The sequence below is a fragment of the Puntigrus tetrazona genome, chromosome 6, assembly GCF_018831695.1.
Source record: "Puntigrus tetrazona isolate hp1 chromosome 6, ASM1883169v1, whole genome shotgun sequence".
In the NCBI taxonomy this organism is placed as follows: Eukaryota; Metazoa; Chordata; class Actinopteri; order Cypriniformes; family Cyprinidae; genus Puntigrus; species Puntigrus tetrazona.
Window position 1 is genome coordinate 3,966,793 of NC_056704.1, and position 27,944 is coordinate 3,994,736.

The window sequence follows — 27,944 nt, forward strand, 5'->3', positions numbered from 1 at the left end:
AAAACAGATTTTAATAGTGCTTTGTTAAATTTACTGCTTTACATTCAAAGTTTCTTGTTTGTAAATTACACTTTTATACCGTAAAATGTACAGCTGCCAATTTTTCTTTTGTAAAAACTATGGATTCTTCTTCTTCTATGGATTCTACAGTGATAGATAGATAGATAGATAGATAGATAGATAGATAGATAGATAGATAGATAGATAGATAGATAGATATTTTACCTAGGACAGTTTTGAGTACAGATCAACAAAAAAAAAACAAAGCGAAACTGAAAACCAGATCAGGGCACAGAGAGGGACTCCACCCAGTGGCAGAAAATAAAACAGAAAGAGAGAGAGAGTGTGAGAGAGAGAGAGGAGGAGGGTTCCCGAAGCAATGAAATACTGAGATTAGGACCGCAGGAAATCTCTCTCTCTCTCTCTGTCTGCCTTTCTCTCAGGCTCCGTACCTCCTTCTGAGCCCCTCCTCTCGTGTTGACATGGTTTCATTTGAATGTCTCTCTAAATACACCGCTTTTGCCCCTTGAGCTCTCAGTTGTAGTTGCGGTCTGTTAACACGCTCCTCTGACCCCGCAGGTGACAGGTGATTTAACTTCTGCTTTCTGGACGCTCTCTGCACACCTTCCAAAAAGGAAGAAGAGAGGAAAACACAGGCTTGTGGATGTTCAGGACTTTGATTACAGCTTTCGGAGTATTTTGGCTCTGACTCGTTTGACCTGCTTGTTAATGATTAGCATTTAAGTGAACGTGGAAGACCTTTCCTGAGAAGGAATACAGAAGAACATTATTTTTCGTTGAGTGTGTAATCTGTATCGAAACATCATCCCACGTCTCGATTTTTTTTAAGAAACCACTTAACTAAGCAGCTGATGGCTAATTGGTTTTGAACTGATTCTTAAACAATGATGGACAGACCCTGTTCTGGACAGTTCAAGGAACAAAGGATACAATACATAAAGACATCTTGATCAGCAGACAACTTTATGAATTTCATGTTTTGGACATATTTGTGGACAATCAAGTTTGTAAGGACATTTTAATTGGCAAATCAACATCTAATGATCTAATGGAAGGACAGCATAACTTGGTGAAGGTGTTTCTGCTGCTTCTGCCACTGATAGAAAGTGTGACCGTAGTGCCATGGAAACCCTGTACAGGTGAGATCAAACACATTATCCTGCTTATTTTCTCTCTGATTAACAGTACGTTCAATACAACAGCTTAATAATGTGGATATCTTTAAATCAATGCTACAGTCTGTTTATCTCTCTATCAGCAGACACTAAGAAAAAGTGACTTCCTCTGTAATAAAATTCTTCAGATTAGATCAGGTCCAGGTTGTAAAGAGCTCGAATGGATCTGTAAATCTTCAATATGAGTGTGTATTGTATAGAAAGGTAGTTCTTCAACTGTGGATACCAATTACCTTCATGTCATTCAAAACTGCGGTAAAAACTGTTGAAAAGAAGTTGTATTTCAAATAAAATTTCAAACTCTTTTGTTTGGAAACTATGAGAAACTTTAATAGCTAGATTTTTTTTTACTAATCACACCCAATTAGAGGATATTTATACACACATAATTACTAAATTACAGGTGTGATTATTTTTTCACACATTTTATGTCTCATATTTCTCTTGAGAGGTTGTTTGGCTGACGCGTTTGTATTCTTGGTAGCGAGTTTTTAGTTGTTTGTTACGGTGGAAATAACATGGCAGGACAGTCCCAATTTCATTTTCAGAAAATAAAAAGTTTAATTCATCATGATAGCTCATTCTAATTGATCATGCAGACCATCACTTTGTCACTTAAAGGGATAGTACACCCCAAAAAGTACTGCAATCATTTACCCACTCTCAAGTTTTATCCAAACTTGTATGAATTTCTTTCTTTAAATGAACAAAAAAGAAGGTATTTTGAAGAATGGCAGTGACCAAACAGTTGCTGGTCCCCACTGACTGCCAAATTATGAAAGTATAAAAAAATACTGGACATCAGAAACTGATGACTTACCAACATACTTCAAAATATATTTTGTGTTTGGAACAATTTGAGGGTAAAATCACGATGACAGAAATCATTTTTTTCTGGTGAACTATCCCTTTAATAAAAGAAATGAATGCTTACTAATTTGTGAAATCTGTGGCACACAAATGCTTTCACTATGAGAAATGGGCAACTTCACAAGACTGGTGGTGTATCCATGTTGTCATGCTGATTCACGGCTTGGTCTCTACAATGGAAAAATGTAGAACTCTTCCCAAACCCGGCGACATCCCTGGGGCTTAAATTCTCCCATTTTCATACCACGAAGGCAATTACATTAGATACCAATGTAAAAGAAATGAGAAAATGAAAAATGCTAATATGAAAAAGAGTTTACCAGAAGATTACCAAAGTAAATTCCTTAAGTGGTATTTTAAAATATTGCTTTTGTATGTCGAGAGCAAACCATCTAAATGGTCCATAATTAGGGCAATGATCTCAGCTGAAGGACTGTTATTACAATAGAAGCTGTAAATACCACAATAATGTGGACGAACCAAAGAATGTTGAGAATGTTTATGGAACTGCAGTTCTGTCACCGAACATCTATAGATGACATATTTTTGTCATCAGCGTGTGTGTTCTTGAAGCATCCTACACATTTTGGAAATTAAGTAATTAAGTTAAAATTTTGTCATTAATCACTCACCCTCATGTCGTTCCAAACCCGTAAGAACTTTTTAAGATATTAACACAAATTAAGATATCTATGCGCTTTCCCCATGCTTATTATGTTCATTTTGGGTTGAACTAACCCTTTAAAACATAAATGTATACTTACGTCACTTTACATAATTTAGTTTAATATTATGTATACTTTTGAGGAAAACAATGATCGTATGAGACCGCAGGGTACTATTAAGCCCTAATAACATTACACATTTTAAGATCTTTAGCATGATAGAACTAATCAGAGCTGACTGGAAGCAAAGTGTGAGAGAAAGAGAAGTGGAGGGGCCAGTGCCGACACTTACATACTTTTAAACCATGCAATTGTATAATGACAGTAAAACATATTTCACATAAATTCTGTGAAGCTGGTAGAGCCAATAAATATTCTGTCTCCCCCTCTCTTTCCTCTGTATATTTTGCATGGAAGGCAGTTTGCATACTTTGGGAGATAAACTACATCAAGAGCTATTCCCATCTGATGCAAAAATACATTGGCCACCTGAAGTATTCAGATTCATAAGCCACATGAATGGACTCCATATCCGTCCTGTAGCTTAAACTGACAGCAATGCCAAGGTCATGGGAAAAATGATCAAATGTATACCTTAAATGCAGCGTAAAATAGTACAGCAGTAGATTTATAAGAATGGTGACACACATGTCATTTAACAGAGGTTTGTTTTCTTGTATTAAAACATAGAACTATGGTGAAAATGAACACAAATATTTGGACTCTCACTGCTTGTTAGATATAATGCAATTAAGGTAGTCGGCAATACCTGAAGAAATCCATCCAATAGCATTCCCATTTTGAATGGCAGGTTATTCAGTAGGAGCAGACTAAACAAAAAAAGTTTTTGAGGGACCTTGAATGAATGCATGAATACTATTGACATTTAAGTTTTGGGTTACACTCTCAGATATAGGTACAAAACTGTCATTAACTAACTTTGGGGTGCAACCCTTTAGAAAGTTACCAATATGTTCACATTAGGTAATAAAGTGCAGCTTTTCGGTAATAAAATGTATACAATTTAGGGTTACCACATATACATTGTACTTGCAAAAAAGCTCAGATGGTGTATTTACAGCATGTACAGGGGCTAACTGGACCATGTGTGCTAATCAGCCAAACCTTGTTTCTGATGTGGGGTCCTAAATTTCATGTTTCCTTAACCCCCCCCATCCTTTTTTCTTGACTCGCTCTCTAGATCTCCGTCCAGTGGACCTATTGTCTCGGGTGCTGCCCCGTAACGGAGAGGCTCTGTCTGGGGTCCGTATGGTGCAGGAGGGAGGCGCTCGTGGGCTCCAGTTCTTCAGTCCTACGCAGGCACTCACCTTTCCATCATCTCAGCTCTTCATTAACTGCCCCCTCTTCCCTGCAGAATTCTCCATAGTGGCCACTGTAAAAATGTCCCACACCAGAATGAAGGTATGCTTATAATGAAATCTAATGTCAGGTCAGGTCAACTATTAAATGATTGTAGAAAATTTGTATTTTTGATATTTTAATTCACTCTGGTGCATTGTTAGTCATGCAATCATATCACTATGTCTAAAATTTAGCAAAAAAATAAATAAAATTATATATACATGTACATATATATATATATATATATATATATATATATATATATATATATATATATATATATATATATATATATATATTCTTTTTACACATTTTAATATACATTTTTGTCATATTTCTGAGCTTCACTGTCTTATGTTTATTAGAAAAAAAGAAAGTAATGGCAGAATTTACATTTTTGAGAGAACTATTTCTTTAAAACTTCATTTTATTAGCAAAATGATCACATCAGTGATATTGTACATGAGCCAAATGAATGGGTATCTTTCCTATGTGTCTGCGTTTGATGTTTTTCAGAAGAATGAGTACTTGTTTGCTGTAGTGAAGGAGGATTTTGATCAACTCCTGCTTGGAATGCGTTTCTCTAAAGAGAAAGTGCATCTCATCTATCAGGGCCCAATGGGAAGGGAGCGTCTCAGCTTTAAAAGAATCCGCCTGGCGGACAACCACTGGCACAGCATAGTGCTAGCCATCAGCGGTCACCATGCCACCCTCACCCTGGACTGCGGCATCCCCGTAGAACTGTGAGTCTGTGACGGTAGTGGAGAGATCCCATAACTATATATATCAGAGCTAATTTTTTGGTTACGATTTCTTCACACGCTTACTCATCACATCATCACTCTTCCTGAACAATTAGATCCAAATAATGCTAATTCCATTTTATTACATTAGAAGTACAATAAAAAAAAAGGTGAAACCGGATCTTTCCAAACCACAAAAAAAAATTGATTCAGAAGCAAAATATATTGTGGCAGTTCAAAGTTGACATCTGCGAGTAATATACTTTCCCTGATGGGTTTCAGGATCCATAAACAGCCCTTTCCCTCTGATCTCAGCACTGATGGCTCTAGATTCCACATTGGAAGTCGAAGGAAGTGGAAAGGCCTGTTCTCTGTAAGCGGTGGATTCTGATATTGCTTTATTTAAAATACATTAAACATACCTGTTGGTAGGATGATGATCTGTGTTCTTTCTTAAGGGTTTACTGAGGCAGCTCGTCCTTTTGCCTGGATCAGATGCGACGCCACGTGTGTGTCCCTCTTTTAAACCATCACTGGTTGAGCTGTCCATCCCTACGATCCTGACAAACTTGCCAGTGAAATCTCAAATAAATGATGTCCTGCTTCCTCCGTATGGTAAAAAACTAAAATATTGTAATTATGATTATAATTATGTTAAGGTCTTAAATCTTAAAATAAAGAAATGAAAAAATATACCGTATATATTAAAATAAATTGTAAATTAGATAGAATAATAATAAAAATGTAATCTACAATAAAACACAATTACATTTTCAACAATTATAAAGGTTGCTATTGAATAGCATCTTCATTTTTGTCTGTTTGGCACACAAAGTCATTCTAAAATGATATGATATGATAAAACTATTACTGATATTGTATTTATAAAAGAATAACTGATATTACAAAAAAACTTTACACATACTGTAAAAGTACCCTTCAATTTTTTTCACATTTTGTTGTTGCTGCCTTATGTTAAACTGCTTTAAATGTAATTATATTTCCCCACAGCATCGTCAAAACTTTGTAAATTTATTCAAAGTAAAAAAATATATATTTTGCATAAGTATTCATACAAATAACTAAATATTTCGGTGAAAGCCTTAAGCCTGTTTTGTTTGCTTTGCTCATATTTTCAAGTTTCTCCAGAAAGATTTGATTGGGTTCAAGCTCAGGCTCTGGCTGGCTCACTCAAGGACATTCACAGAGTTGTCTATTGGTGTGTGCTTAGGGTCACTGTCCTGTTGGACGGTGACTCTTCTGGCCAGCCTGAGGTTTTGCATGCTCTGGACTAGGTTTCCACTAAGGATATCTCTGTATTCTGTTGCTCCGTCCCTCAGTCCCTGCCGCTAAAAACAGCCCCGCAACATGAGACTGCTACCAGCACACTTTCCTTTTGGGATGGTACTCTGCAGGTGATGATCAGAGCTGGTTTCCTTCAAACACAATGCTTATTGAGGTTCCTAAAACCAGAGAATCTTCTTTCTCAGACGTGTTTCTCTGCTTTAGGTGTTTTTTTGACTTAGTGTTTGAATGTATAATCACTGAGGAGAGGATTGATTCTTGCCATGTTGTCATAAAGCACAGATTGGTGCACAGATTGCATTTTGTCCTTCTGTAGATTTCTCCTATATGAACATTTAACCATGGAGCTCATTAGATTGACCATTATGTTCTTGGTCTTCAGTCTAACCAAGACCCTTCTACATCAGATGTGTGGCTTGACACAAACCTTTTTCTAAGTTCAGTTTTTTTGTCCTCAGGGTTTAGTTTTTGGTCTGTTGTGCATCTGATCAGCTGTAAGACCTTTTATTTAGATGCGTGTGTCTTTCCAAATCATACCCATTCAATTGAATTTGCCAAAGATTAACTTCTCTCGAAGTGCAGTCACGTTTACAAGCTATATGAATGCTCCTGAGCTAAATTTCAACTGTCCCAGACAAAGGTATGACTACTAATGCAATGGAATCATTTATTTGCAAAGATGTTAAAAACAGTTATTTTGCTTTATCATTATGGTGTATTGACTGTAGATTAATGTGGAAAAAGGAATTTAAAGCGGTTTAACATAAGGCAGCAACATGTGAAGGGGTATGAATACTTTCGTAAGGCACTCTATATGCACAAATATGGGGGTATAATAAAAATGAAAACTAACATACTTAAAAAAAATAAGCTGGTTAAACCTAGCCAATGCTAATAGTGAGTTACACTGAACCATTACAAAGAAATTACTGTATATTTTGAACGGAGCCATGGACAACATTTTGAGGAAAAGAACAGATCTGTGGTGTGAAAGACCACACCGATGACATATCACCCGTGGCTGGATTGAGTTACGGTCCCAAACTAAACATCTGACACTTGTTTCGCTCTGAAAAGGAAAACAGAGGTTCTGCCGCTTGCAGAGTGAGCTGTCAGTGATTGAGGGCGTGCGGGTTTACGCTGGCACAAATCTCGGGCATGAAAAACAATGCCGTGTTTATATCACTTGTATTGACAATTTAAATTAGCTAATGGCTGCTTTGATCTAGATTACATACCTTGGTTAATACTATAACACCCTCACAGCCTGAGCTGACTAGACGGGGTTGTTAGGCTTGTGATGAAACGCTGAAACGCTTGTTGCATTTCCATATTCTTTTGATGAAGCTGAGCTTTTATTCCATTTACATTTCAAAAAATATATTTTAATACTCCATTAATCACAGATTTCATCAAATACAATATATTTTCATGACATTCAAAAAGAAATACTACTTTAATGTAAACATATTTGCTCTGTGTGTCTGCATTCGCATTTCATTCCTCAGAGACGGAGGTCCGTGTGACGCTGGGGTCTAAACCAGCATGCACTGCGGCAGAGCAAGGACAGCTCTGGTTTGACACCCTTAAAAGAGGCCTTTTCCTATGTGATGGCGCATACTGGCACTCTATGCTGCAAGGTAGGAAGCTAAAGATCACTTTTTTATTATTATTTTAGGTTTAAAACAAACTATTTAATTTTAACTTTATGATTACAACCCGTCAAGTTCAATTTCATTGGTATAGTTTGATGTAGGCGTACTTATTGATCGATCACATGTACAAAAGACACACACACACAATGCTTTTTTGATGTCAGCTGAAGTCTCAGCAGCTCTATTTAATGCTATTACAGAGAAAGACAGACTAGACTATGTAGATGATTACCAGGATCTCTACACCACCTCAGAGACGCTGGACATTGAGCTCTTCCAGATTCCCTCTGTTGGGCTGTTTGCTGCTATGGCTCATCGGTCCAACAAACCCGGATCTGCCATCTACCAATGGAAGAACGGTCATTTCCAGCTTTACCAGAACATCAGCACCTTTAAGGCACAGGCATGGAAGCAATTCACTATAGGAAGGAAGGTGAGAAAAAACACCTGTGTTGCAAAAATCTAAAACTTTCAAGAGGCACAGTTGTCAGGGAATAAAAAATGTAATCGTGATTAATTGTATCTAAAATAAATAAGTTTTTTTACTCAATATATGTGAGATTCCAGAATAAAAACAATTTATACAAAAATCACTTCAACTTCTAAGAAACTGAAACCATAAAAAGAAAGCTCAAAATATTTTCTTTTGATTTGATGAATGAATAGATCTGAATTTTTTTAAAAAAAAAACTACAAAAATGCCAACATTTATTAGAACTGTAACTGTGCATTCAAGTCACATTTTTTCACTCTCATTTTTTAAAAAGCAATTATGAGGTCAAAAAATGAAAAAACAATAATTACAATATCAGAATTAAAATGAATCAAAATGTATTAATTTCAGCTAAAAAACTGACACTGCAAAATGTTTATTGATGATAAATTAATTTAAAAAACAAACAATGAGGGTCACATCAACGACGCGGAAACACATAGAGGAATTTGCAATTAAATAGGCAAAGGTTGTACAGTGCAGCTGTAGAGAGCAGTGATTGGCACTTCATTAGGAAAAAATTACTGGCAGAAAAGGCCTGAGGTTAAATGTTAAGGGAGACTTACAGTCAGGAATGAGGTAAGGAGCATTTTAGTGATACACTAGACGTGGCTCAGTACCATGAGTGTGATCTGCCTGTTTTCCACTCAGTCATGCACAGACTTTACACTGCACTGCAGGAGACAGGTGTGTTTTGATGTGGTGTTTCTTACACTCAGTACAAACGTATGCAATAACTTTAAATCACCGGTGTAGTCAATCACAGAAATTAATTTAAAGTCTGATGCTTTCCCTTCCCCCGAATGAATCATTTATAAACATCTGTCTGTCTGCATTGGAAAGGTTTAGTCTTAATTATATCACACAGATCTCGAATTATAAAAAATAGGAAGTACTAAAAGTTCTTTGTTGAAACCCGTAGCCCCTTTGCGACTATTATCATCATCATCATCATTATCTCACAGAGTTTGTATTTGTATCAGTTAAAACATCACTAAACTCTTCGCCTGAGTTAAATTATGACTCATACTAGGCTATATAGCGCAGTTTATCTACCACCTGATTTTCACGCCGTTCTAAATTTAGCGAACTGGATTCATGATAGCCAAATGACGGGCTGACCGATAAGTGTAACCTTATCTCTGTTTGTCTGTATCAGGCTCATTTATCACTGTGTGTGTTGTATGTGTGCCAGGTGTTCTTGGCGGTGTCGAACTCTGTGGGCCCAGCGGATGGAGAGCAAGAGCTGTCTGTGATCTATAGGTGGAGTAATAAGAGGCTGAAGTTTGTGCGTTATCAGACCCTGGAGACCCACAGCGCTCGAGACTGGGAGGCCTTTCATATTAATAACGAAGCTTTTTTAGCTGTGGCTAATCACCGAACAGGTTGGTCCAACAATAGTGCCTAACTATACAGAACTGTCCTAAAATACAGCTAAATGCCTCCGAGTTCACTCCATTTTTTAAAAACACACAGTTCTTTTAATCCGCATCACAAAGTATTTTATATTTGAAGATATGTTTTCTATATTTTTATTGCAATTCTGACTTTTTTTCCTTGCAATTCTATAGAATATATAAATTAACATTTTATTTTACCTATTAGTTGCTTATTAGCATGCATAGAATATTTCTACATGATTTTATTCTACCCAATACTTAAACTTAAATACGCAGCAAATGAAGAATTTATTGAAGGAAAAGTTCTAGTTAGTAGTTAACAATAAACTTAAATGTGACTTTTAAACTCACATTTATGTCTATTTTCTCAGTTTATATTTACATGGTCTGACTTTATTTTTCACAATTTAGAGTTTTAAGACATAAACTAACAACTGTGGGAATAAGAATTCACAATTACCTTTTTTATTTTCATGATTTATCAGATTAAACATATGCACTGTATATACACACACATAAGTGTAGTTGTAAGGTGTGAAGTGTCAGGTGTCAAAGTGGAACTGCACAAAAGTTAGAATTATAAAGTTAGTTTATATCTTGCGATTCTAGCCATATTTTTCCTCTAATCTGTGATCAAATGAATAGTCTTGGTTTGCACAAGAGACTTCTTTTAAATATTAATTTTTTGGACTGTTAGTAACTGATAAGTTTGGAGCAGTTCAATAGATGGTATCAGCATTTCATTTTAACATAGGTGCCAGTACTTACATTTATCAGTACTATTTTAAGCCCTTACATTATGTTCCTGTCATCCCTTTCAGAGAATGGCAATCACAACATTGATAGCGTTGTTTATAAGTGGAACCCAGGCACCAAGACATTTGAGGTGAACCAAACCATCTCGACATCAGGAGCTTATGACTGGGAGTTTTTCACCGTAGGGCCCTACCACTTCCTAGCAGTGGCCAATGCATTTGACGGCACCTCCACCCAAACAGATTCATCCATCTACATCTGGCTCGGTGGAGCCTTTCAGCTTTTTCAGACTATAAGGGTGAGTTGCAAAATGCCTGCCATAGATGCAAGATGCTGGAACTTTCTGATAGCTTCAAATCAAATAGATGATCATTTAGAAGTTTAGAAACACTGGTGAAAATGTGGTACATGTCTGAGTAGCACGTTAAGAAATATATTACAGGTAAATAAAGTGGAAAATCATGACACGCACTTGAAAAAAGATGAGTGATGGACTCAGGTGTTTCCCAGTTGAAACATGTTTTTTTTTTAATTTACCTGACACCTGTTCTCACAATGTCACCTTGGGGCATCTGTAGTATAGCTGGGGTTGTTTAAGTATAGGGTGATTTAACCTGCCGTAAAAGAACCGCTCCTGAAGAGATTTATTGCTTGAAATCCCGTCGTCACAAACTTTTCATTCTTCACTGCAAATGGTTTTATATATAATAAAATATTTCACTTATTCAAAATTAAAAATGTTTTGAAAAATGTAAAGAAAATGTTTGTTCATGTGTACTGGGCTTATAATGATTTCTGATAAGTAACACTTAGGCATGGTTTCACAGATGGGGCTGAAAAATACTAGGATTAAAGCTCAGTCGGGACATTAAGCAATATACATGCTTAGAAAAAAAACATACATACATACTGGTGTGTATCTTGAGACAAAACAAAGGCCCTAATATATTTTGTGATCAATAGTTAAAACAACTGATACTTACATACTTACAATTTGATGTTGAGATTGATAATATAAGTGTTCATATATATAATTAATTTTTCTAGCAATTGGAAGTCAGATTAAAAAGTAATAGCTTCTTTTATTCAAGTAAAAATTTTATTTCTATTTTACAATTTTCCAGTAATTCTTGAATTGTCTCTAAATCACTTATCTAAAGTACATGTCAACAGACTTAACAAGGCAGACTCACCGCTTGTGAAGTCGTCAGCCGTTTCAGAAGGGAATTTCCCTGTGTGCAGATGTCTTTTACAGAGGGGGAAGAAAAAGAGCAAGAAGCATTTTTTTTGTTAATATGAAGCGTTTAGATGATGTTACACTATAATTAAAGTCTTGAGATCTTACAATCTAACAAAATCAAAGTCATGCATCACAGTGATGTGATAAGGATCTCATGCAGCCGATGTCAATTCAGCAGGTCTGTTTCTCTCATAAATGTGTCATGCAGCTGTCTTAACCTAGTGTAGAAATTCTCCTGAGGTTAAACTTCCACTTTTAAGAAATAGTGTAAGCTGGCTTTTACCTCAACGTTTTTATAATTTAAAGGCAATGATAAAAGCCACTGCAGCACGGATACATTTGAAAATATGTATTGCTGTTACCAGATTAAATGTATTTTTCTTTTTCAACCAATATTTGCTCATGTTTCTAGACATTTGGGGCTACAGACTGGGAGATGTTTCAGATTGGAAACAGAGTGTTCCTAGCTCTTGCTAACGGACACATGCTGTGTGAGAGAGGACCAAGCCTCTATACCATCAACTCAACTATATATGAACTTGATATTACTACCAAGATGTTCCTCAAGTTCCAAGATATTGTAACATACAGGTAAAGCCTGAACTATAAAGGTTTTTTTTTATAGATTTGAGAATAAACGATCAACATTTTTTTGACTTGATTTCCTCTTGTATGACAGTGCAGTGGACTGGGAATTCTTTTCGGTTGGAGAAGAGCATTTTTTAGTCGTAGCTAACTCTTATGATGGATCGTCTTACTCTTTGAACAGTGTCATATACAGGTAATGACTGAAAGCTCAAACATTATACACAGCTCATACCTCACGATTTAATTATGCGCATGCACTTTTACATTGTGGGTGGTTATAGGTGTTTGTTTTGATATAACGTGTCTGGAATATGATACACAACAAATCTAGTTTTGTGAGAAAAAATTTGTTGCACATAAAATGCTCAAAAACTGTCCTGTACATTTATAATCTATTTATTTTATAAGTAAATCTATACATTATAGTTTTTTTTTTTTTTTTTTATGGTGTTGCTTTATAAAACAACAACTTTCTGATATACAACTAAGACTTGGATCTGTAAATGATTTGCAGTAGTTATTTTCTCAGTATCATAATATGGAAGCCAATTTTCAGCTTGGAATTAAAAAAAAATTATTAAAATGGAAAAACTAATGGATAAATTAAAAAAAAAATCTCACAATTCTGGCTTTCCCCTAACTCTGAGAAATAAAAATGTTAAAAAAATATAAAAAAATAATCACAGTTTAAGATATATATTTTTATTGTGTGAATGAAATGGGCTTCTATGGGATATGCTTACAGTTTATCAGTGCTATAAAACTACAAATGAATGCTGAACCAAATGAAGATAGATTTCTTTTCAGCATTATTATTGCAATTTTTTCGACACTCACAGATGGCAGGGATATGAGGGCTTTGTTCCCGTCCATCGGTTACCCACTATTGGATGCAGTGACTGGGAGTTCTTTACCTCAGCTGAGGGATCATACCTGATGTACTCCAGCGCCAAAGCACCTCTTTCCAAAGTCTTCAAGCTGAGGATCCACTGAGGGCACTAACAATTGCTCAATTATTGCTTGTTATTATCATATGCCACAGAAGTTGATAGAACCTGAACCGTTCTCTTCTCCTCTTGACTTATGAACCCGATGAGAAGCTCTTTAATGTCAGAGAAGTCAATCAATCCGACAGCGGTGGATTTGAGTTTGGTACTTCCTGAAAACTACCTCATCTGTGTAAAAAGAACAGTCAAGATAAACTTTCAGTGGGGAACGTCACAAATGTCTCTTTAAAACGCTGTTAAATTGACATTGTGGGAAAGACAGTTATCTTACAAGAAGTCCACATCTGCCTAATTGGACATCCTGTGAATACAGAAAGTGAAATGAGGGCACAGGACATTTGGGCTCTGTGTAGCTTTCATTTACAACACACTATCCATAAACAGGGTACAATCATTTGTGGAATGTGTATACAATGTTTAATTAATATTATATCAATAATGTAAAATAATGTAATAAATATTATTATTTATATGTAAAAATTCATTTTACCTCTTGTTCTTTTGCACTACAATAAACCGATCTTACTTTATAGCTGTTCATGTCATGTTCATATCGATGTTCATGTTTCTAAATGATTCATTTTTGGATATTTCAATGTATTACATAAATTTTGTATAGGCCTTGTGTGTACAACAACGGATTTATTATATAAATATGTAATATTTAAACTACATAACCCATAAAGCCAAGGTACAGTCAGGCGAAAGAATGATGTAGTTCTTCTAAGCTAAACATGAAGGGAGGCCGTTAACATGGAGAACTACAAGTACCACAATACATAGCGGCTTGACGTGTCATCGAGCAAACATGGCTGCGTCCTAAAAACATTAATGGTTTTCTACTCAGATTCAGTTCTTCCATTATTACTACTAACAAACTGGTCGATTCGAATGAAACAGTCGAGTTTAAAAAGATTTTTTACTGAATATGTAAGCGGTATAATAAAACTAATACAGCAGCTGTCAACGAAAGAATAACTGTTCTTTAAATCTCAATGGTGAAATATGGAAGCAGTGCAGTCACCTCTCAGATTTCCACGTTGCGTTTTAAGGACTGAGATTTACTCACGACACCTGTGATTCATCCAGAGGAACGTCTCGACATTTAAACGAGGCAAAAGGAGCGTTCGGTTCTTCTTTTGGTTTATAAAAGCGATGTTTAGTCCTGTAAAAGCGTCGTATTCCAGGGTGAGCCCATTGATTGTTAATCGGGAGCTGGGGAAGACCAAGATGAGATAGCAAGAGGTGAAACGCTTTCCTTTCACAGTAAACGAAACTCGGTTCGCTAAAGAACGGGAGGTTTACCAATACTAAGCTTTACAAGGCAGCTGTCATGTTTGGAGATCTGTTTGAGGAGGACGGGGATGGGTTTTCCTCCTCTACACCTGGCGCAGGTGTGAAGGGGAGAGAGAGTGAGCCTCCACCACCCAGAGGGAAGATCAAGCTCTGCGGGATCAAGAATCAGGGTGGCACCTGCTACCTCAACTCCTTGATCCAGACTCTGCTATTCACACCAGAGTTTAGGGGTAAGATGGGCTGTTTAACTAATTAGCATGTCTGTTTTCTCATTAATTACGTAGTTCTCAATAGCATTCTGGCCTCTGTTTCATACAATTCATAATGACTCTTCTAACGTTTATTAATCTTTTGTTTCGAATTATTTGGAGCTAGCTTCATTTATCTGCTGAAATCATGTAATGGTTTTAACAGTTCTCAGGTAGGTTTTATCATTTAAGATGACAAACACAGGTTTTAATGACAAACACGTGTGTGTGTGTGTGTGTGTGTGTGTGTGCACTGGAGAAAATTTTAACGTTCATGCCCAAAAGCACACAAAACAAAATACAAATTGTTGTAAGCACATCAGTTACAAATACATGTTATATTAAATGATAGCGATTTTTAGATTACACTTTCAGGATCATTTTTGCAGGTGGTTTGCAAAAGCTTATTGTTTAGGTCCGATGGTTGATTAAATTTCAAGTTTAAACATTGTTACCTGCTAAAATGTTCGCTAAATAATGATTCAGCATTGTTTGTCCACACAAGGATGTTGATAAATTCAGAACACTTGAAGCGTCATATGAAACGCTTACTTTTTCTAATTACGTTTGAAGCTTACAAATCAGTATATTAGTCCTCATTCGCTTTTTATTAATAGAGTGACCAATATACTCGTACAACAAAGCCATACAGGGTTAGAACAACATGAACATGACAATTTTCTTTTTGGGGTGAATATATTTTTATGCTGTATCTGTTACAGAGGAGCTGTTCCGTCTCGGACCGGATGAATTAGGATGTCTGGCTGACAAGGACAAACCAGAGGCAAAGGTGTGTGTGAGCGGGAGATGAATAAAAGGCTTTATACATTTTTATAAGGACCAGATGAATTGTTGCTTCCGGATGTGTGCGTTCTCAGGTCCGTGTGATTCCTCTGGAGCTTCAGAGACTGTTTTCTCATCTGTTGCTGGTGGATGAACAAACAGCCTCCACGACAGACCTGACCGACAGTTTTGGCTGGACGAACAATGAGGTACGAAGACTTTCTGATCTGTGCTTACTGTCTATTGAGCTGGTAATTTTCATCTAACCAAAAAAAATAAAAAATCATTCTCTTTGTAATACGGTGTTAAGTGGCTTCCCAAGGTCACATTGGATAATAGCATCTATGATGTAGCTAAATTATCTTGCTAAAGGCAAAATCATCAATTCAAATAAGAATAAGTGCTTTGGTTTGAGACGGAACAGATGACCAAACGGTGGCTGGAGTTTCCACTCAAAGTTAAACTAAAACGATTAAGCAGTTTGTTCTAATCTATCTCATGGTTTGATTTCGTCTTTAGGAAATGGGTCAGCAGGATGTGCAGGAGCTGAACCGGATCCTGTTCAGTGCTCTGGAAAGCTCTTTAGTAGGCACTTCAGGCAGCAGTCTCATACACCGCCTGTATCATGGGACGCTTGTCAACCAGATCACCTGCAAGGAGTGTGGAAATATTAGCGAGAGACAGGTCAGAAAAGACAACTTTGGTGCCAGCATTAACAGCTTTTAATATAATCAGCACAGAAACAGAGCATATTTATTATACGCTGATTAAAAGTCTTTATTTTTGTAATGAAATTCATAATTCTATTAACTAATAATCTAATTATTTAAGTGCTAAATAAATGCTTTTACTTCTGTTCTCTCAGGAGGACTTTCTGGACCTGACCGTATCAGTGCGTGGTGTGAGTGGGCTGGAAGAGGCGCTGTGGAACATGTTTGTGGAGGAGGAGATGTTTGAGGGTAATAATCTGTACCGCTGCAGCAGATGTGATCAGCTGGTTAGGGCTGCTAAGGTCAGTCACCTCTCAGAACTCAATCTCTTTTTCTCCTTCGAGGCCTTACAATGAAGAATTTTTGCAAAATCTCAAATTTATATATATATATATATATATATATATATGTATATATATGTGCGTGTGTGTGTGTTTAGAAGTTTATGGTCTGTAACTTTTGTTTTTGATTTGTCTCTTTTATCCTCACTAAGTCTTGATTTTAATTTGAAAAACAGTAATGTTATTTACTAATAGTACAATTTTATTATATTGTAATTTATTGCTGTGATGCAAAGCAAAAATATTTGTATCATTTCTGTAGCGTTCAGTATCACACGATCCTTTAGAAATCATTCTAATATACTGTTTTGGTGGTTTTGCATTATCACAGTTAAAAACGGTTAATATTATTAATACTTAATTTTTTTTAGAAAACAATTATGCATTTTTTCAGGATTCTATAGATAGTTTAATTTAATATGATTCCCGTAAACATGTAAGTGGCACTAAGCTATTATTCTAGATATCCGTTCAGATGAATTAGCTGGTTTTTGTCTTTTGTTGCAGTCTGCTAAACTGAGAAAACTTCCACCATTCCTGACCATTTCTTTGTTGAGGTTCAACTTCGACTTTGCCAAGTGTGAGCGCTACAAAGAGACCGGGAGCTATGTTTTTCCTCTTACGTTCAACCTCAGACCATTTTGTGAGCAGGTACCAGAGCTGAATCGCACACAGAATACATTTTCCAAACTCTCCAGCCACGTAAGATAAGTCTGCGTTACTGGTGGAGATTCTGCACTGAACATGTATTACAGAATGCACTACAAGCTCAGAGTTACCATCCTGTTGGCAGCTGATAAGAACATTTAGATCATTCCAAGCAGAGACTAACTTTTTTTTATTGATAGAAGCACAGCTCTAGATGGAGAACTATAATGACCACAGCCACTCTTTGTTTCTAACAGAACAATTGGCCGGACTCTGAGTATTCGTACGAGCTCTTCTCTGTCATCATACATAAAGGGGGCTGTTATGGAGGTCATTATCATGTCTACATCAAAGACATTGATCAGATCGGCCACTGGGAGGCACCGGTCAGTCTTGTCTTTTATCTATGTATGGTTCGATATTAACCAGTCCAGTCCAAAAGTAAGTAATAACTTTTCTTTATTTTTTTTATTTGTATTTTTTTCTTTAGGGGGAAGAGGTAAAAGTGAAGGCAAAAACCCAGAGACAAGAGGACAAAGTTGGGGAAAGAAAGAAAGAGAGAGAAAATCCTGTTGACACAGAGAATCCACTGTCTGTTCTTACTGACATTCTGGCTCAGGTACTCCATTACACTATTAAGCTCACTATCGACTGCTTTTAGATTGAAATGAAGAGTTAATTTGTTGTTTTAATGCGCATTTCAATTAATATCATTCAAACTGCAGTTGGATTGCTTTTATTATGCAATAATAGCTCGAACAAATACATTCAGTTCATTGAAAGGTTTTTTTTTTTTTTTTTTTTTTTTTTTTTTTTTTTTTTTACATTTTAAAAGTTTGTTTTATAGCAAAAGCAGTAGTTTTTTTTGTAATCTCAGAAAATGCCTGACGAATGTTGTGATCATAGATTATGGATTTGATTACATCCAATATACTGAGCTTTTCCCTCACCGGTGTAGAACACTGTTTCTGTGAAAACAATTAAGATCTTGTTTTTAATGCTCACTAATATTAAGATTTTTAAGATTCACTAATATTAACTTATTGGCTTCTGTTCGCAAACAGGAAACTTTTTTTTATATTTATTATTAATAATAATATTATTATTATTATTATTTATAATAATAACACTTTTGGATTTGTAGCAGTTATTCAATGTGTAGAATGATGAAATTCCATCTAAATCCAGAAAATATAATTTTGTTCACTTCACAGCACAATTAAGGGAAATTGAGTGTTCTGTTTTGAAAGGCAAATAGAATGTTTGAAGTTCATTGAAACTGTAAGCAATATTTTGTGGTTATAAAATTTCACATGCTTATTTTCACTTGTTTTTGTTTTGTTTTTTTCAGGAGGAGTCAAAATGTGTGCTTGTAGACCAGCTGGGCCAAAAGCTGATGAATAAAACGGGCACGCCATGGAGCAAAAAATATAAAAAACAGTATGGCACCATCAGCAAGGTTGGGGTTCTTAAGTTGTATACTATTTTTCATAAAGATACAATAATAGACTAAGTTAGACTAGGTTTGGGGCGAAGAAGGTTATTAAAGTCCCATTTAGAGGAGTGAAACTGATTCTTGCTGACATTTTTGTCATTCTTCAGTTTCTTCAGAACCACCCTGAAGTGTTTATGCTGATCTCCAATGGAACCCGTGTAGCTCTGAAAGCAACATCAGAACCCAGTCCAACCGAACCAATCAGTTCGGCTTCAGCCAGTAAGAGCTCAGAAAACACAGAGCCGGAGACATCAGGAGACTCTGAAGGCCCTGATGGATGTCCTTGGTTTGACTTGAATGACTCGACTGTGACGGCCATTACACAGAAGGACATAGAGAAGCAGTTTCAGGGAAAAGAGAGTGCCTACATGCTCTTTTACAGGAAGACAACTATGAAAAGGCCTCCAGAGGGTATGCTGTGTGCGTGTGTGTGTGTGTGTGTGTGTGTGTGTACACAGTGCCCAGCTTTACCTCTCACACCTGCCCATGGCCATTTTTACCACGTCAAACAAAAGCTCATTTAATTGCTTTTAGTGCTTAGCAGGTGTTCATTTTGGACTCTGTGTGTGCCTATGCGGTGAAAATCCATTTTAATACTGAAACATGATCATACAAAAGTGATTTTGTGTGTCTTTTTAAACAGCCATAGGAAACCCTGCATACAAAGTGCCTCCTCACCTGGTGGAGATGGTACAGGAGGAGAACGCAAGACTTCAGCAGAGAAGGTGGCTTTATATACACTCATAAACTCGCACGCTCAGCATTGGGTATATTATGCAATGGTGAAGTCATCTGTTTCTTGTAGAGCTGACTTTGATGCCAGCAGCAACAGCATTGAAGTGCGGCTGCATTTGGCCCCTCATTACCACTACCAAAACGGAGCCCTACACCCTATATCTCCAGACAAAGACTCCATCATCACAGTCACCTTTGACCGCAGAAAGACTGTGGGAGACCTGCGATTGGCCATCTACCAGGTGACATCACTAATATATTTCAAGTTCTCCTTCCTTGACTGTGCTCAAATATACTGCAATTTTTAAGTAACAGTACAACCTATTATTTTCATTTTCAGTGATAGTCGATGCTCATTTTTGGCTACATGAGCAAAAACATGTTTATGGAAATGGTTTAGATTCTCTTAGAATTTTCTCTGACCTTTGGCCTTGGCTTCATAGATGCAAGATCTCTGGGAAGGAGACATGGCATTGACATTGGCTAAGAACGTGCCAGCTGGGTTACATTTGTATGATACACTAACAGGTAAACACGCATCATTTTATACTTTTGCGCTTTCTGTAAAAAAATTAATACATTGATCTGGCAGTGTCTTATCGTCTACATTTAAAAAATCCTGCTCTTTTGAGCTTTCTATTCAACAAAAAATCCTGAAAAAATGCAAGTGTGCCTAATTATTGATTCTGGATGATTATCTATGTCTCTTGTGCTGTTTCAGATGACCAGATATCCCTGTATAGTGCAGGTGTGTCTAATGGCTCTAATCTTTTTGTGTGGAACGGAAGAGAGGTGGGCATCTACCTTATCACTGGTCATATTGATCATATCCCTTTTTCACCAAAATGTTGTCTGTGCTCTATTTGCGCTCACGTGAGGTGTCTGTAACCCTCTCTCAGAACATGTTTGCACTGACTTATAAATTGTATACTGACATAAATGACTGTGATACTACATAAAATGCCTGCAAATAAACATGGTGCCTCACAATCTTGCTTTATAAATCTTACTCCTAGTCATTAAAACATCTATTGTAACTGTCACTCATCATTATTTTGGGGAGAATAATGTTTTTTTTTCCAGAATTACCATTTCTTCCGTTATGCATCAAGCCAGATTAAGCACCGGCTTTGACATTGGTGGAAAAAAAACGTGTATGCTATTTACAATCTTTATATCCAAATTCATGTTTTCTTTCCCTTTCTCTTTCAGGTCAGTGGTGTTGCGGTGAAAACTGGCGTTGAATGGGAGCCTGTTCTGCTGACTGTGTTGCGTCCCTCTGTAGAGGAGCTGGGATGTGGGCATGGGTCAGGGGTCGAAGACACTGATGGATCTGGTCTGGTCCGTTCCATGAAGGGCTTTGCTGGTGGGGCCACTCTTGGTACGGTACTCGAGGCCCTGGGGCCGCAAGAGGCCTTTCTGTGTCAGGAGCAGAGCCGTCCAGGGGCCAATGGGGGCGGGGCGAGTGGGTGGAGGGTTTTTCCACCTCAGGACATGCAGAGGACACTGAGAGAGCTGTCTCTGAAAGACGGGGATGCCCTACTGCTGCTGCAGCCAGAGGAACTAGACAGCAGGTAAAGAAAGCCCTTGATACCATTTTTATAACACAGCAAATATTCATATTAATTTTAAATAATACACTTAAACTTAATTCAACCAAAAAGTAAATTCTGTCATCATTTACTAATCCTTATGTTTTTTCAAATGACTGTTGTTCATTTTTTAAAAAACATATACATATTAGAAACAGAAATGATGGTATTTGTAATGAAACCTAATAATATAAAGAGCAAAGAAATTGGTAACACTTTTTAAGTTGCTCTTGTTACATACTATTATTGTAACCCTAATCCTAATCATAACCATATAGTAAGCGCATGTGGTTAATTTATATTATTCATTACATAAATTATAATTGCACTGTAACAAGAACATTATTTTCAGATATGTGTTTATACTACCCATTTCACTCACTTCAATCATTACATTAATAAGAGTTATGACAATGTTTGTCTTGGTATTGTGATTTTTATATGCAATAATGTGATGCTTTTAAAAGTAATATTTCACAACACTAGTACCGGAGAAGTAAATGTATACTGTAAGCATTAATATAATAGGAACCATGATTTTCCACAGTATCTTCAGCCTCAGCGGTGACATGGTTACCGTGACGACGCCCTCAGACTGCCGCTGGCTGCAGGTGGAGTTTTGCCCTCAGAGTGGAATGAAGGAGGAAGAGGAGGAGGAGGAGGAGCAGGGAAAGAAAAGAAGTAAAGTCTCCGCTTCAGGGAACATGGTAAGAATTAAAACATTCATGTAGACACACACATATACTATTTTGTTATCATTTATATACTTTGTATACGTTTTTTCTAAATGAATTTTTATCCGCTTTTCTTGACATAAAAATGGGTACATTTTTAAACATTTGTAAATTCCGGTCTTATCTGAGTCCAGCTATTTTTTTGCTGTACAAAACAGTTCATTTTATTTTTTGTATATTTATTTATTTTTTATTTACTTTTAGTTTAGTTTCACTTTTGTACAGTTTTAATGCTAAAGCTATATTTAAACATTTGAAGTTTACTTTATCTAATTTATCTAATATTTATATATGATTTTATTTCAGCTTTGTATTAGTTAAGAAAATATAATTGTATTTTAGTTGACAGTTCTGGTTGTATACAGGCGTGAATTTGCTGTGTGTGACTCTTGCAGTTGCTGGCGGAGGTGAAGGAAAAAGCTCTTGAGGAACTTCGTTTACAGGATGAGCTCAGCGGTAATAACCCTGTAATAATGCCCAATGCTATCTAGCAATGCCCAATAATGCTCATTAACGAGGAAAATTCACAATAATACATTATTTCTCATAACATTATCTTATCGATTCTGTTTAAACTTTCTTATAGGTTCTTGTTTGTTTTCATTCTATCAGCACTGACCTGGAAAAGCAATTTTATGATACTTAAAATTGACAAGCAAAAATTTGTGTATTTGCATCAAGAAAGAGCTTTTGTTTCCCGTTTCAGATGAGTATCATATATTTTTTTATTCTGTGTTTAGGTGTTGAATGTTGTCTGAGGCAGATGGATAGAACTGGAAAACTTCTACCTCCAGGTATCTTCTCAAAACGGTCATGCGTTCCCTTTATAGGTTTCCATACTAAACAGGTTTCTCTGCATTGTAGTTCAAGAGCATTTGAGTGTTCGGGATGCAGGGATCAGGTTGATGACTTCACTCTACCTGTGTCCTGGACCAGTGCCAACCGCAACGCAGGTGTGTTCTTACAGGTTGTGCATGTGTGAATGTGATGATGAACGCAGATCTCAGATTTTCTGTAATGAGTAAATCTCTTTTCTCTATGCAGTTGTTCTTGTACTTCAGTGTTGGTCTAGCACCCTTAGTTGGTCAGGAGCTAGAGATAATTGTAGAGGAGTCTTTAACCGTCAAAGAGGTGAACTTTCTGGATTTTGTATGAAATTATAGCTGTTCTGAGGAAGAAAAAAAAAGTTTAATAATGCTGGTTTCTCTAATTGCAGTGCCTTAAGGAAATGTTGCAGGTGGCAAAATTCGACGGTAAAATGTTTTTTAATGCCATATTTAAGTTGTATAGCTTTCTCTGATTTTTTTTTTTTTCAAGTATACCTGTTTCTCTTTCTAGGGGATTCATGGCACTTAAGGAGAGTGGACTGGTGTGAGGAAATTGGAGAGCCACTCATGGACGAGGTGTCTTACATAATAATCTCTAAAAATGAATACTAATCCACTAATCTCATTCTCAGTTTGCTTTGATTTAAAATACTTGACTCCTGTTTGCTCTCGTCTCCCAGAATGCTTCTCTGAAAGAGGCAAAGGTCATTTATGGGGACACACTGGTGCTAGTGGAGGGGCGTCTGCCTCCAAAAGTGCGTTTTTCAGTTTTTCCATGCTTTCTTATGTAAGAAAGAAATAAAACATTTCAACCAGCTTTCTTTGATCTCAATTTCAGGGTTACCTCAAACTGTCTGTGAAGATGTACATGGACGAAATGAACAGCTCCATCGTTCCAGAGCTGAACCACACAGCAGAGTCCATGAGCATTGAGGGGCTCACCACAGGTTTGACTGTTTTTTCACATTTTTTAAAAACCAAGTGAGATTCAGATCAAGACTGCTTGGGGAATATCTCTGGTTTGTTCTTGTTTATATGTGTGTGTCCTGGTCTTTTAGAGGGGTCTGGATCAGAGATGAGATTTATTGGGTATGTGGAAATATCAGAGGAGGCTTCACTCGATGATCTTAAGATTCAGGTGGGTGATTACTACTTGATATCTACATTGTATTTGTTATTTACTGACTTTATAAAAAAGTTTTTTGATAAATGGACTTGATTCTCAAATCCAGATGTATCTCATCTTTTTTAAAATAGATTTTTTTAAAGGCAAAAATTGATAAATTTTTGGACCGTTTCTACATATACACGTTTATTAGTTTTTTTATAATATCAAAATGCGTCAAGAAAAGCTGACAAAACTGACAAAACTACTTGTCTACTTAAGTATGTGTTGTGCTTTCTGTTTGGTTCATTTTCTTATACTTTTAATGTACTTGGAAAGGCAGCCTACAAATGGCATATTAGATATTCTGTCATACTATTTATTGCTATTAAATGCATAAATAAAAATCACCTAAATAAATGTTTTTGCTTACATAGTATATGTGTATTGTGTATAGTTATGTATATATGAATACACACACATGCATGTACATATTTAAAAGTTACAATTTAAACATATTGTACATATGTACATGTGCATGTAAATATTTTCAAAAGGGTGTTTTGTAAACCTGTTTTTAATATACATAATACACACATACTATGTAAAAAATTTTTTAATTTTAAATGCAATTATTTGCATTCATAGTTTGACAGCATATTAAACTGGAAAAGGAGAAAATATTTTTCCATCACGTTTTGAGATCAGTGTTTATTTATATATTGGGAAAAAATATATTTTTTTCGATTTCTAAGCTTTTTTGTTTACACAACTGTACCTTGATGACCATAAGACTCCCAAACGGTACTGTACGCAGCGTAACAGTTCAAGTAAAATGAACACATACCCATATATTTGTGCTCTTGTAGATGATGACTCTGCCGGCGCTTCAGGATGTGTGTGTGCCCAGTTCTGCATTTCTGCGTGTATGGCTGCTAGAGGGCAAGAAACTATCCAGGATACTCAGAGGAAACCAGCAGACACTCAGGTTGATAGCTTTGGATTTCTCTTATGCCCGTGAATGGTGCTGCAATAGAAAAAAAACAACAGTGGTGTTGGAAAAACGATGTGAAACTATGTGGGATTGAAGTCCTCCTTTTTCTGCAGGAAGCTGAAGCTGGGAAATGGGGCAGAGCTGTGTGTTCAGAGGCTGATGAAAGAGGAGGACCTGGGGTGAGACTTTCTGACAGCAATACAGATAATGAGGGGATTGATCAAACCCATGGAAGAATGAAACGAAACAAAAACACAGCAATCATTTGTCTTTATCTGTGCAGCCTAAAGGATTTATTGCTGAGGGTTCAGATGGGTGTGCCAGGAGAGAAGGTGTATTATCCTTCCGAGGAGTTCTTGTGGGACGCAGGGCGGGATGGCACCCCCAGGGGCCTGTACGCTGCTCTGGCCCCCCGGTACGGTCTCACTCCTGACAACCTGCTCCTGGCTAAACACTTACCTGAGAAACACACCTGGATGCCCATTTCCAACTGGGTGAGAAGAGAGCGAAAAGAGGAACACGGTATATTTTAAGCGAGAGTTCAGTATTCTTGAATAAACACTTCTGAATAATCCCAGATTCAACAGGTTTCCAAAAAAAAGAAGAAGAGGAAAGCGGAGAGTCTCCAGGCTGCTCCCTTTTACCTGAAAGATGGAGACATTATAGGTGTCAAGGTGAATTTCTGTTTTAATCTGACTAGATACTATAAAGATACTGTATATCACATTGCTTGGGGGGGTTTCAGCAATGCCTTACTCTGTACCTTTTTTGTTTGTATTTGCATGTGTGTAGAATCTGCTAATAGACAATAATAAAGAGTTCACTACCCTGGAAGATGAGATTGGTCAGCAAAGTCTCAGGGAGGAGGCAGCGAATCACAATACAAGGTGCATCATTTTTGTTTTTGTCACTCTCAATATGTAGGTTTGCCAGTGTTTGCAGAGTTAATGTAGTAAATGTAGTAAAAATGCTGTAACGTTTGGTCTTTGTCATTATATATACATATATATATATATATATATATATATATATATATATATATATATATATATATATATATATATATATATATAATATATATATATATATATATATATATATGTGAAGAAGATCATGTGACACTGAATGCTGCTGAACATTCAGCTTTCCCTTCAAAGGAATAAATAACGTTTTTAAATGTATAAAAATAGAAAAGTTATTTTAAATGGTAAAAATATTTCTAAATATTCTTGTGTATTTTGTACATACTATGTATGTATTTTTTATTAAATAAATGCAGTCTTAGCGAGCATGAGATTTTTTTTTCATTAATTTTAAAGTCTCCATGTCTTAACCCTATTTTTTGTATATGTTTTTTCTCCACTAGGGGGCGTCCTGCCACTGGAGAATGTTCACAAGACACCGGGTCCAAGAAGTCGGGCCCAACTAAAAACCGGAAACCAGAGGTGGCCTTATCAATTAATGTGGGAGTGTTCAGGTAACCCACCCTTCAAACAACCAGTTTAGAGCTGCCTGTTGGTCTTCACCTTCACTAAGGCCACTAAGGTGCCATGGCAAAGTCTGCCCCACAGCAAGGAAGCCAAACTGAAGACAATATGAAAGTGCTGACCAGGAAACCCAGCCTGTGAAAAATATGATTCTTTGGGCACGGGGATGCTGATCCATGACTTAATTTTAAGTGGAAATATCATCTTCAATCACTGAGATTTCTTGAAGCTTGCACACTTTCGTTGCCCGTTTATATGCAATTCATTCCTGGAGCAAATATTTGTATGCTACAAGACTAATAGATTGGTTTCAGCCTACACCAATAGATTTATCCTGCCTCACTTCTGAGAGCCTCCAGTTTTTGTTTGTTTTTTTACTAAGAGGGATTTATTGGTAATAGGAAAATGTTACAACTGTTGCCTTCGATTTCTTTTTCTTTTTTTCAACAAAATCACAATACTGTATGAAAGATATTTTACTCCGATATCAGTAATTACCATATGTGCTGTTCTTTTCTTTACTTCTGCTTTCATTCACTCAAATAAAAATCTGTGACTATAAACTCATCTCCATACGATCCAAGACTGTAATTTAGGCTGTTATTCAGTCATAACATTTCTGTTTGTCCTTGTTATTATTATCAGCACTGTTTTTAGCGACCGAATATGATGCACCATCTAAGTGAAGAACAGTTCAACTATCAGTAAATATGTTTTGATCTGTTCCTCACAAAGCATTAGAGAATTATTTTTGTTCCAGGTGATTTTTTTTATTATATCAACATCAATAAAAATGACAACTATTTTCTTTTACGTTAGTAGCTCTCTGCCACCTTTACAACCAAAATGAACTGATTTCTCAGAACATGGTGGTGGATTCAGTCTTGATAGAGGTTGCCCTCATGTCATATAGTCTAGTGTTTCAATATCTTTTTGAAAAATGTATGTTTATGTCTGACCAACCACCTCTGCCTCCTTCCCCTCTCTTACTGCAAGAAATCAGTGTGCTGAAAGAAATGCTGTTCTATAACCAAAAAACATTTAGTCCTTTACGACCTTTTTTAATGAGAAGTCCATAAGACTATAATACTACAGCTTCTTGTGATTGTAATGGCACATCCGAGGAAAAAGAAAAGTAAATTTGCAAATCAGGGATGGATATCCATATTAGTTAACTATTTTTTTTCTCTCTGTCATGGAGAAAATAAAGACACTGGTTTGAACTGAAATGGTTTTGAGCACAAAGTATTTTAAGAAACGGTTTTATGTGTGAATTGCATGTATAGATAAATATTCTTTTCCTTGTTTCCAATAAAAGAAATGTTCCATAGTACTGTAAACGACAACATAAATAGTATATGGGTACATCTATGAAGATTTTTCAGCTTTTTTTTTTCTTTTCATTAAAAATAAATCATACTTTTTGCTTTAAAATATAAGCTCCCTGTCATGCTTTTTAAGTGGTTGTGGAAATTTTGTATATAATCTGTGACTGATTATATTTTATCAAGTTCAATGGCTTCTGTATGAACTATCTAACAGCTTCAAATACTTTGGCAAATTGAACCCACTAAGGATTTTCAGAGCACTATATAACATAGATATTCTAATTATATGGCCAGTACATATATACATACTCCCCTCTCCTATCAGCCAATCACTGTGTGAA

At 36.3% G+C, this 27,944-nt stretch overlaps 2 protein-coding genes across 2 annotated transcripts; both read left to right on the forward strand.

The window, feature by feature from the left end:
* The first annotated feature begins 417 nt into the window (after nt 1-417).
* tspeara (thrombospondin-type laminin G domain and EAR repeats a) lies at nt 418-13,553 on the forward strand. Its single transcript, XM_043241936.1, has 12 exons — nt 418-1,160; nt 3,933-4,153; nt 4,610-4,836; nt 5,119-5,209; nt 5,295-5,451; nt 7,650-7,781; nt 7,997-8,229; nt 9,485-9,674; nt 10,511-10,743; nt 12,098-12,276; nt 12,365-12,466; nt 13,113-13,553. Exons 1-12 carry the CDS (start codon nt 1,070-1,072, stop codon nt 13,264-13,266), a joined length of 2,010 nt encoding a protein of 669 aa, XP_043097871.1. The 5' UTR covers nt 418-1,069; the 3' UTR covers nt 13,267-13,553.
* A 533-nt stretch (nt 13,554-14,086) lies between these two features.
* On the forward strand, nt 14,087-27,709 carry usp40 (ubiquitin specific peptidase 40). The gene is made up of 31 exons (XM_043241935.1): nt 14,087-14,806; nt 15,547-15,614; nt 15,703-15,816; nt 16,127-16,291; nt 16,473-16,619; nt 17,166-17,309; nt 17,564-17,692; nt 17,797-17,925; nt 18,658-18,765; nt 18,909-19,212; nt 19,445-19,526; nt 19,607-19,778; nt 19,980-20,064; nt 20,258-20,328; nt 20,749-21,110; nt 21,676-21,835; nt 22,258-22,318; nt 22,603-22,656; nt 22,727-22,815; nt 22,907-22,993; nt 23,079-23,115; nt 23,201-23,265; nt 23,370-23,444; nt 23,528-23,636; nt 23,748-23,827; nt 24,664-24,782; nt 24,902-24,967; nt 25,072-25,282; nt 25,367-25,462; nt 25,581-25,675; nt 26,155-27,709. The coding sequence occupies exons 1-31, from the start codon at nt 14,614-14,616 to the stop codon at nt 26,267-26,269; spliced, it is 3,792 nt and encodes a 1,263-aa protein (XP_043097870.1). The 5' UTR covers nt 14,087-14,613; the 3' UTR covers nt 26,270-27,709.
* Nucleotides 27,710-27,944: the final 235 nt, after the last annotated feature.